This window comes from Fulmarus glacialis, unplaced genomic scaffold (assembly GCF_000690835.1).
Source record: "Fulmarus glacialis isolate BGI_N327 unplaced genomic scaffold, ASM69083v1 scaffold34573, whole genome shotgun sequence".
In the NCBI taxonomy this organism is placed as follows: domain Eukaryota; kingdom Metazoa; phylum Chordata; class Aves; order Procellariiformes; family Procellariidae; genus Fulmarus; species Fulmarus glacialis.
Window position 1 is genome coordinate 13,441 of NW_009201580.1, and position 11,559 is coordinate 24,999.

Sequence of the window (11,559 nt, forward strand, 5' to 3'; positions counted from 1 at the left end):
ACAACAGGAGGGCCATATTACAGCATGGTTTGCGGCCAACTACCTCTTTCCTGTTGACCCACAACAGAGACAACACAGAGTGACCCGGGAGGCCTGCTTGACGGTAGGATTGGCCCCTGCATTTCCTTCCCATGCCTCCCCAGCCATTCTGCTTGTGCAAGCAATAGCTTCTCCAAAACAGCTCCAGAGCCATCAAGCTGCCCTCAGCTTTATTTAATGCCGCAAGCAAGGAGGGTCGGCCGAGAATTGTGCCATCGTCCAGTGCCCGTTCCAGTCCAGCCTCCATCGCTCATCACAGCAGCCAACCGTCTGCAGGGCAATGGAGAGCTCCCACCTTGTGCCTGACTCGTGCCGCCCTTTTCCCGGCTCAAGAGTCTGATGCCGCAGAGAGGAGGGACCAATCGGCTCTCGCCCGACCTCCTCCCCTGGATTTCTGCCCCCCTCATCTCATGCACTGCTGGGCACACAGGCAGACCCCTGAAATTGCTCCCCTCCTCCAGAGGGGAAGGCTCCCGCAGGAGCACACAAACACTTACCGCATCCCGTCTGGGCACGCCACTCTCCCACCGAGATGCCCAGGGCCTGGCACACCGCGGCGTATGCCTGGATGGCTTGGCACAGGCTGGTGCCGTTATCCCGTGCGCTGCAGAGGTCGTAGACGCAGCTGTGGACGAAGGCGCACTCCCACAGTGGCCCGCCGCTCTTGTTGATGAAGCCACAGTATTCAGAGGTGAAATAGAGAGACTCGGTGGCGGTGTCGCAGAGGCTGCAGTTGTCCAAGCAGCCGGGTGAGCATTTCCGCTCGGGATGCGGCACTCGCCAACTCTCACCCAGGTCCGGCACGGATGCGGCCAACCTCCCATCTGAGCGGAGGGTATCGTCCTCGGGGTCTTTATTGTAATTCCCGCACAGACCGCATGTGGCGTTGATATACGTGCCCGGAACAGAGACAGAAGCATAGTGTTGTCCATCGTAGGTCACCAGCAGGCCAAAGTCAGTCTCCAGGGCTGTAGACAAGCCGCTTTGGTAGACTTTTATGGCGCCCAGTTCCAGAGAGATGGGTAGGGACACCACCAAGTCATCCACCTGCGGGAACACCACCAGACAACTGAGCCGGTGTGTGAAACAGCAGAGCCCTCATACTGGGACATTGACAGAAGCCGTACAGCCCCATTATGGGGTCTTAGGATTAGGGATGTGCGCAGAAGGACAGCTGTTGGTAAGCCACAGGCATTTGCCGCCATGCCCGTGCCCGTTCCCCAAGAGACTCGCAGGGCCCAGAAGTGCCGTCCCACATTCCCCAGGCTGCTGTCATGGTCTCACCACCATCTCGGATGAGCCGACCCGGCAAGTTCTCCCCTTTCAGTGGAACTCTTACCTTTGCTTTCCCAAAGCTGCTTTTGGGGAGGACAATCTTGTGCGAGTAGACCTCCACAAAAATATCCCTCAGCCAGGAGACGGAGGAGCCGCCTCGGTTCTCGTTCTTGGCCTCCACATTGAAGTAGGGCAGCTGGGAGCCTGGCCAGCACTGCCTGGCGAGGAGGTAGGAGCAGGAACCCTGGAAGTGAAAGAGGAAGCCGTCGAAGGTGTGGTAATGTGGATCTCCGAACACCACGCAGGTGCTGCTCTCCACCGGCACGCACTGGAAGAACTTAATCTTCGGCTCGCACGCTTCAAAGGGGCCGCAAGCCATCTCCCGGCAGAAGATCTCGTTGTTGAAGTCCAGGCAGCGGCACTTGGTGGTGCAGTTGGCGTTGTCCCAGAAGATCTCCCCTTGACGGAGAAACTGTCCTAGAAAGACAGAAAGGGAAAAACCCACGCTACATCACTTCTCTAAACAGAGGAACACGCTCTAACCGCACCGCATCAGTCCTCGGAGGGGTCTGCTGACCCTACAATCGAGACTGCCGCCAAAGCATCCTGCTACTGGACTTCTCAGCTGCTTTCTTTGCGCAGACTCCCGGCAAGAGCCACTCAGCAAAGTGCTGCGATCACAAGCTTCGTTTTCAATGTACGGTGTGTCCTCTTCAAGTGCACACCATAAGTCCATGGGATTCACTGTCACAAATCTGGGGTCGGTGCTGCACCATGCAGGCTGGCTGGCTTGAAGGCTATTCCTTCTGGTTTGGACACCCACCACCCTCATTCTGCTTCAGTATCGCGGGACGCAAGAGCCATTTGTGCTATTTTCTCAAAGGGAAGGTCCACTGGTAAAGCTCACGCCTTTTGGAGGCCATTTCCTGCGCTGTCGCTGTACTTGTGCCGTCCTTCAGCTTTGTCACCATCTCCATAATTCCTCCGTTGACATGACTTTGCCGGTCGAAGAGCGACTCCGCCATCAGCGGCCCAGAGACAATTCACTCCCATTCAGAAAGTGCTCATAGTAGTTATGAAACAAAGAGCTGTTGATAAGTAACTTCCACACCATACACCAGTGACGACAGGAAACGCTGAGTGATCACACGGCAATAGACTGAGCAGACTTGTTACACGGTGGTACTATAAAGGGAGGCAGGTTTGTCTGGTGAGAGACATGAGAGGCAGAGAGAAGACGAGAGAACAAGGGTGGCAAATACCCGTGAGAGTTTTCCTCTCCTCCATATGGCCGTCTTTCACACTTCTCATGCGCGCTGCTTCCGCTGTGCGCACTGCGTGAATTTACCTCTCCTAAACTTTTTGTTCTCTTCCCTGCCTCCTACAAAAAAAGATATTTTCTGCTTCCCTGCAACAAACGACATCTCCTCTTAGCAAGACCCACTTGCAAAGGCTCCCACGCCAACCGTCCTGGTGCGGGGGATTTGGGCAAATGAGCACTGTTAGGCACCGCGGGCCCCCTCACCTCCAACGCCTCATGCCGCATCTCCTCTCGTGGAGGGCAATGGGCTGTTCACCGTGAAATACAAATCCAGTGGTGGGATCTACCCACGCTGCCCTTGTCACCTGCAAAGCCGAGACTGGCTTTCAGCCCTTTTGCAAAGTCCAGCCTTTCTTCCTGGGACCGGCAGCTGGAAGTGGCTGGAGCGGTTGGACCCGAAACCTCTGCTGGGCTGCAAGAGCCTCGGGGGTCTCGCGAGCCTTCTTTGGTACAGTCCTAAACCAGGACATAAAGAAGCCGCATGTCTCAGAGTGGTGACATCTCCAGCGTCCGTCGGCAAGTGACAATTCTCTCTTGCTAGAAGGACTCCTGGAGCACAGCGGATGCTCCCGACACTTTTATTTGTCAGATGGTCATGTAATAATGTCTCTGCAGCGGAGTCCCTGTGCAGTTGCTGTGTGCATTTATCAATCCCTTTCTATCCCCACACTGTCAGTGACACATGCACAAACTGGTGCAGGGGCATGGTGTTTGTCCTGCCCGGAAAACCTGCTATTCCTCCTGCAGAAACAAGGGAGACAGAACCACACCATCAGCTTTCCCACTCTGGGGGCAAGAGGAAATTGCCATCTGCAGGTCTTTCCTGTTGCCACCATCAGCGTCGCAGAAAAGAATCAAGACGATGGCTTGGTGGCATTCAATTCCCGCAAAACACTCGAGCCCCATCCACCCTTGACTTCGGGTTAGCGTTCTGCTTCTGGGCTGCAGAAATGGAGGCTTACAGCAGCACCATGCTACTAAAATCCCAGGAAGGAAAAAAAAAACCTAGCATGGATGACAGTTTTGCTCACTGGTGGTTGAAAGCGGCACGGAGAGCAGAGAAGACTCCCGACTGCTTATGGGCCCCTCTCAGTTTTCTCTGAGCTGCCAAGTCAGGCCTCGTCCGCACTGAGAATTTGCTGCAAATACTCTTTGCGAGCAGGGTCCGGCCATTTGTGAGCATGCAGACATCCCCTTGGGAGAGGCAACGCCAGCTGGGACAAAGGGAAAACAACGGCTGACGATGGCTTCTTCGCATACGCTGCCGAGGATGCTCTCCCGCTGAACAAGACGTGCCAAACAGTGACAAACCTCTCGGTCCACTTTTCAAGGCGTTAGCCTTTTGCAGTGGGCAGACTGACAATTACCGCTGGAAGTCGGGTGATGACTTTGCGCCGCGTGCAGCAACTCAGAAACAGGCACAGGGCATGAACCCCGCTCGCGTGTTTCTGTCCCCACAGCTGCAGCTCGAGGGGATGCCTTGGCAAAAAACACAAATCACGCAGCAGCCCAGAGCTGTCAGGCACCTCTCCACCAGCTTCTCAACAGCATTACCTTTTCTTACGCTGCACCCCAAAACCTGAAAAAAAAGCGATGTGGTATCCCCCTTACCTCTCAGGCTGCAGCCATTAGCCGGATCTATTTCTCTGCCATCTATTTTGAAAGCCCAGCGCCCAGGGACGTTAACGTTGGTTGTTTCTTTGATATTGACTATGTCTGGGGTTCTGGAGCCCGGAATGCTAAAGAAGTTGGTGATATTTCCACCGTTGAAGCCAGCCTGAAACAGAGAGAGACAGCAAATTTCATCACATATCTTTGCTACGGGAAAGCGATGCTGTATTTCCGCACTTCTCTGGCCCCCACAATAACTCCTGAGCATATCTTCTTTAGTTTTAAAGTCCCTTTTCAGAGATTTCAGTTTTCAGGTAGTGTGGATGTGAGTGAAAAGCTCAACAGGTACTACAAGCAGTATGGATGTATATTGACCCATTTATGTACGTATATAAACATATGTATGTATGTACATATGGATCTAGGGGGCCATGTATTGATTGGCCGAGATAAAGGAAGCGACGGAGGGAGGGAACCTCGCCCCCCTCGAGCAGATGGACTGGCTGCAGCACCGCTGCTGACACCAAATTTTGGAGCGCTTGTCCCACTGTGCCCGACACTGGGCTCACAAGGCCAGCGCTGGGGATGTTGAGGGACTGTGTGGCATGAGCAAGTACGTGTACATGGGGAAAGCTACAGGCAGCCATCTGAGAGCTCGACAGAAATGGGGATATGGGAGCAAGAGCCTCACCTGGGCCATCACCCCCCCGAGACCGGTCAGGGGGTCCCCTCCACTGGCTGTCCCCGTGGTCCAGCTGATTTCGTGGTAGTTAAATATGGCAAAAGACAACACTCCGTCTGTGATCAGGACAGCTTGGAAAGTGTTTACCTGTTGAAAACCATAAGCACATTCACAAGGTGAGACTGCTTTTCTCACGCTACTTGCCTGCCCTTCTGCCATGTTCGCCTCTGGCCCGGGCGAGACGCGGGAGCCTTGCGGTGAAGAGCGGCAGAAGCTGAATGAGACCTGAAATACGCTCTGCCTCACTGCTGTGACTCTGCCAGCTCCCATCCCCACCGCTACCCTCCACCTGGGAGGAGGAGAAGAACCGTCTCCGATCCAATTTAACGCCAATAGATGGCAGCATGAGAATAAGCTCGCGAGGAAGAAGCGATCGGCAGGATGCCGGTTGTTTCGACTGGTTATCTTCCATTACCCTATCTTAGCTTTATTCCTCGCCACATTATCTTGCCCGCTTCCCTTCCGCATACAATACTATTAACGGTGGATTACATCCCAGTCAACCATGTATATTATGTGCTTTGCTTGGCTGCCAAACCCCTCGGTACCTGCTCAATCCGCTGCTCACGTTCTTCCTTTCACTTGAAATGACTCTGCATTTCCAGCCCCCCAAACTCCAGACACATTCACGCAACTGCCAGCCCGGGCCCCATGCAAGAAGGGCGTGCTTTGCCAGCCGGCGAGGCCAGCATAGCCCCGAGCTCTTCGCTTTTACGGTTGTGCAGAAAGACAGAAAAGGCCTCTCCCCTTGAGATATCCCCTCTATCTGTGCAGATCCAGCGGCATAGGCACTGGGAATTAACAGTCAATCACTTCTCTCAGCTTTCTGCATTTTCCTGTCCTTCCCATCCCTGCCTGTCCGAGACCGTTTTGCGCCAGGACTGTGCCATGATAAATGATTGCTCCTCCTGCCTCTGAGCAAGCAGAATTTTAGCAGGGGACAAAGTATGGGCTGCCCCTCTTTTAATTATTCAAGACCAATACTAGGAGCCCAGCTACTGGGCGCTGCAAACTGTGAAGGAAACTACGGCCACAGAAACAATTATCAGGTAACACGGGAAAGCACATTGATCAAATCATCTCATGCTAGGAAGTGCTAGGTCTCACCCTGCCAGCGAGAGCTGAGCTGCTCTGCGTTAATAACAGTTCACACGTGCTGCTGGACGAAGGGAAGACGCCAGAGCACCGAGGGGCTGGGGGTCACTTTGCACCACTTTACGTTCCTTTGCAGCAAACCCGCTAGTTTGATTATTGGCGCTGAGGTGAGCACAAATGCCTGAAGATTGAGGAGGGGACCCCACGGTTGCACTCACTATTTGCCACAAGGGATGTCACTTCCAAGGCACATTAGGCCCTTGCCATGAGAAATCTTGAAAACAGAGGCGAAGCAGCCTGTGAGAGCTGTCAGGGAGAGCGAGAGGTGTAGGCAGAGCTGCCTCATGGCAGCTGCAAATAGCACAGTTCACACTGGGGCAAGCGGGAGAGCAAGCTAATGGGAAGCCACCATTTCCAGTCCTGCATCCTTTCCTTGGGATTCTGCCTCCTACGTCTGCTTTTGTCCTCGGCACGCTTGCTCACCTTTGCCAGGTCTTTTCCCACCACTGTGAGATCAGAAGGCACTAACACATAAAGGCAGCATCGCTTTGGTAGTGCAACAACGGTTTTTTGATGGAGCAACAAACCCTGCTCCGGACAGGTGCCTCTTGGAGAGTGGCGGGAGCTGACCTGGTACCAGAAGGTTTCAGATGGCCAGCGCTCCTTGTTAGGAGAGCTTACATGAACCACGATTTGGCGCTCGTGGCCAAACACGCATCAAGCACCCGAGCTATCTAACAAGGCTCTCGAAAACTGAACCCATTTGCTTGGACGTCATCAAGAGACAGTAACCGCAGTGTCCCTAAAGCCACATTCGCAAAATTGTTTTCTGCAGCTTTTCTGCATTGCGATGAATTTCCTGCTTAAGTTGCATCGTGCTATTCCACGTGCCAACCTGGAGCCCTGGCCGCTATTGAATGGGAAAGCTGCTCTATAACAAAATAAATTGCATTGTGTTGCAAATGTAATTCTTCAGGCAATACACGAATCTCTATATTGCTTGCTGTCTGCAAATATATATATATGTATTTTTTTTCTGCAAGCGCTGCCAGGACTGGCAAAAAATATGCATTAAATCTCGAGCCTCTCTAACAAATGGAAAAGAGCTGAACTGTTTATCAGAGCCAACTCAAGACAGAAGAAGCCAGCTTTTGGCATTCACAGTACACAGACTGATCCTAAACAACCCTTTCCCCAAACAATAGCAGGGAACCCTCACTCGCTATCTGCACCCCAAGCTTCTGCCCAGGCCCTACCAGTGACGTGCGCTGAAAAACATTGCATCCCCATCCTCTGAGATACAACTTGCACATTTATGGAAATATAATAGAGTTTCCACAGCTGAGTTGCTAGTGTGACTCTCTGGTCAGTCTGGATCCATCTCCCCATGCAGACAGGGCAGTTGTCATTGCAAAAGTGCTGTCACTGTTCCCTTTGGGTTTCCCCTTCCTATCTCAATGTCCGCACAGGATTTCAGAGCAGCCGTTCAACCCTTTTCTACGAGGTGCCCTCGCCGCTGTCTTGGATTAGTGCTGCTGGGAGAGCATTTCAGCCTCTGCCACAGAAAAAGCCATCACCGTTTGAAAGGAAAAGGTTTTTTTGCCAAATAAATACAAATTAAAGCTCCCAATTTCTTTTTCCTGTCTCCAACTCCTCGGAGAGTGGATTACTTCCGAAACTTAATTTATTGCAGATTCCTGATCTAGGGCCTTTTCTGCTGGAGCAGCCCTCCCTCCTTGCAGAGGCAAGGAGCAAATAACGACCTTAGCTTCGTTTCAAAGCTGCTGTGACCTTGCAAGGTGAGCTCAGGGTGCAAAACTGAGCAGACTTGCATTGAATTCCAGGTAGATGTGAGTGGTGGGGAGGGAAGGGCGAGTTACAAAGTCCAGCCTCAAGAGGGTGACGAGGAGAAGAAGGGCCCACGGAGCAGAAGATTATGGCTGGCCAGCCAGACAACGAAGGGCTACCCGTGCATCTCCACAGCCCGCTCTTTCCATCACCCCGCTGCATCATGCTCTCTTTCCCCTGTATTAGGAGGCCCCGCGCCCTCTCCCCGGGGCTGACTGCGGGACCAGTTTATCCTGGACCCCTGTAGTGGACAGACCTGATCCAGCATGGGGGGTCAGTGGGGAGCTGCCCTCCAGTTCCGCGTCGGGACTAGATGCAAGCGCGTGCACGCTTTGGCATGCCCCTTATTCTCTGCTCCATCCCTGGGCACCACTCACCACGTGGCAGTCTCGGGAGGAGCCTGCTCTACGCGCACGCCCTGAGCACACGTGCCTCGGCACGCTCGGATGCCGCGCACACGGTCAGGCTGCTTTCCGCGCCTGGCCAGCTGCTACAGGGTGCTGCTGGGTCTCACCCCCACCCTGGCCCCGTTACTGCCATGATACCATGCCTTCAAACTGAATCACTCCTTACAAACTGACCGCGCAGGAGTGGGTGGCAGCCTCAAGTGGTTTATGTCACGACAGAGCTACTGTTCAATGCCAAAACTTTGGCTCCTTTGGCCAAATAAGGACCACTTTCTTCCGAGGTGCCTGTAGCCCGTGCTCTGTTTTATCACTGTGGAAGCACAGGTGAAGTGAAGGTCACGTATCACGGCATGAAGGAAATATGAAATCTGCGTTTGTATCTAACAAAAAATAACCACACTATGATCAAGCCAAAAACTCCTAACTGGTGTCGGAGCTTTGTTTAGGCACGTTGCCTACAAACACTGAAGAGGCGATGCTTTCCCTGGAGATCTGAGAACAGGGAGTGAGGCTCATAGGGCTCCCACGGGACAGATCAAAAGGACCGTGGTGCTCCTCTGCCCAAAAGGGAACTGATGAGCAGGAAGACCAAGCAGCCCACTCAATTTTATGCACAAAGGCCAGGACAGTTATGTATATACAGACATATACTCAACCAACACCACCCATCAAGGAGCACAGCTGATCGCTCTTACCGGAGTCGTGCTGCTTCCTCCGTAGAAAGTGACTTCCTCCCAGGTGACGATGAAGATCCAGATGGCGGAGAAAGAGGACATGTCTTTGAAGTGCTTGCGGATGTCTTTGGAGGCTCTCCTCAGCAGCTCGGGGTCCGTGCTCTCCCTATAGTAGATTTCTCCCCGGATGCCGTTGTGCACGTCTGCCCAGAAAGGTGCGACGAAGGCCCGTCCGTCCGTCAGGGGGAAGGCTTCTGGCGTGAACTGGCTGACAAGCGCGTTGAAGGAAATCACGCCGTTGTTGTTGACCTGCACAAAGAGACCCGCTTTGGTTTGAGCAAGACTTTGCAGGTAGCAGAAAGCTGCTGGCTTATCAGAAAATGTGGGGTGAGCGACTTTTGGCAGAAGGTGGCTTATAATAATGACACCCGGTGAGACAGCCTGACCATCTAGGCAGAGATTCCACTTCCTCCTGCTAGCGGTGGCCAAAGGCTGAGTGCAGGAAGCCCCAAGCAGGACAAAACCCTGAAAAGTCTGCAAAACAGGGCTCCTATGGGACAAGCAGGAGAGGCACCCATCAGAGCGGGATGGCACCCGGCTCGGCAGGGACCCTGCCTTGGGGCCCCGGGTTTACCCAGCCTTTGGAGAGCAGCTCTGCAGCACTGAGATGCCTGGTCGTATGACAGGGGTAGCTGCGCGGCACGAGGGCTCCCGGGCAAAAGAGCTAAAGCATCGGGCCCGCCACCTTCGGCTTTGTTGTCTGCGACAGATCCTGGGGCTCCCCAAGAGCAGCGTGCCCGTGGTGCCAAGGGCAGCCTCCCCAGAGTCTGCTGAAGATGCTCCCCAAAACAATTATTTTTGCAAAGCGTGGAGAACAAGTGGCCCTGCTGTCCCAGATGCTGAAATCTCCCACCACACAAGGATTTGAAACCCCCTCGGGATGACTGCTTTCGCGGTATTGCCATGTACAAGTATGAGCCAGTCAGGCAGGGGAACAAATGAGTCTTTGCCTCTGTTCTGAACTGGGGCTGGCAGGTTTATATTCTGCTTTGGACCGGGCATACCCACAGAGAGCGGCTCGCCACAAAACATGGACACGCTTGGGATCTGGCCCCTGTCTAAGGCACTGTTTTGATGTGCTCACATGAACCCTCTCTTCGCCCAGCCCGGAGGGGCCGGTGTCCCTTTTGCCAGGCTTTTGCTATGCCGTCATCTGAGAACAGCAGCAGCCTGTCCTTGTCTCGGGCACCTACATACGGGTCCAAACCGTTGCCCTTTATTTTCCCCTGCGGGTCTCTGCATGCTCTTGTTTCTTGTCATGTAACAGGAATAATGTTCCTTGTGTCAAGGCCTTAGCTTTGCTGTACCATTTAATCACCTACAAAGAAAATTTATTGCCTTTTATGTTCTTTCCCCATGAACATTAGCCCATTAAATATACCTTTGACTTTCTTAATCATAAAACCTATCAGTTCATGAAATCTAAGAACTTGTCAGGTAGGTGTTAATAAATCTTCTGATTCCTGACGATGGGGAGAGCACTATTAAAATGCAGCTGCTAATGGCAGGGAAAAGAAAAAAGGGAAGGTCTGCTTCTCCACTTACATAAACGCTTCTGTATGGGGCTCCAAAAAAGATGAATGGGACGGAGATCTTGATTTCAGGAGAGCTTCCATCGTCAACTTTGGGCGTTTTTGTGTCATTCTGCCAGAACGGATACAGACTCGCCATGGTATGAGCTGCAAGGAGGGGGAGGAGAGAGTCCTTACAGCAATGTCAGGACGGGTCCTGACTTCAGAGAGGCCACAGCAGGGCCCCGGCGTTGCCTATCACCAAAAGTTGACCTCCTGTGAAGAGCACAATCACTGCCTTGCCCTCACCTCCTTCCCCAGTGCGGACGCGCTGGGGATGCAGAAGGTCTGCTGGCCACTAGCCTGCGCCTAAGCCATGCGAGGCTTCGGGGCGGGGGTGAAGCCCTACGCTGCGCACTTGGGCTGCAGACTAACAGTGACTGGTACTTGGCCACAATGCCATATTCTGCATCGCTGCCACTGAGGAAAACAGCACCAAAACCCAGCAGCACCAGCAGCCGAATGTTGTTTCAAGCCAGAGCAGAGGTGCTAGCTCTGGGACTGGCTCTGGGACAGGGTCATCAGAGAGAGCATCATCTAAAGGTTATTTAGGGCAACAGCAAAGTGACCACAAGATGTGTATACAGCTCACAGCTGCACATTTTGCTTTCCGTGTGACTGTGATCAAGTCATAACGCCTATGTCTCAGCTTCACAGCAGGACAACAGGTCCATCCCCACCACTCCAGGATGGACAGGACTCGCTGTTTCAGATGGTGAGGTGCTCCGGTGCCTAGGGACCAACAATACCAAAACCAATCCCCAGAGCCACCCTCCTGGCAGTGGCCACGTTTCTCCTGCCTGCAGGGCAGAGCCCTCCCGGGCATCAGGGCCAGCCCCCCCGCCAGACCCCCGAGTGCTCCTGGCACTGGGTTACAGCCCGAGGTGTCATGACTGCTCCCATGTTTCCTGGCAAA

At 53.4% G+C, this 11,559-nt stretch overlaps 1 protein-coding gene across 1 annotated transcript in view; it reads right to left on the reverse strand.

Annotated features, from left to right (window-relative positions):
- Positions 1 to 11,559, reverse strand: part of TECTA (tectorin alpha) — a 27,298-nt gene that overhangs the window by 13,432 nt on the left and 2,307 nt on the right. The window contains exons 2-7 of the mRNA XM_009573994.1: positions 10,618 to 10,751; positions 9,034 to 9,321; positions 4,938 to 5,075; positions 4,247 to 4,412; positions 1,379 to 1,791; positions 517 to 1,086 (exon numbers count right to left, since the gene is read on the reverse strand). Of these exons, the coding sequence (XP_009572289.1) occupies positions 517 to 1,086; positions 1,379 to 1,791; positions 4,247 to 4,412; positions 4,938 to 5,075; positions 9,034 to 9,321; positions 10,618 to 10,751 (1,709 nt within the window). The remainder of the gene's footprint in view (positions 1 to 516; positions 1,087 to 1,378; positions 1,792 to 4,246; positions 4,413 to 4,937; positions 5,076 to 9,033; positions 9,322 to 10,617; positions 10,752 to 11,559) is intronic.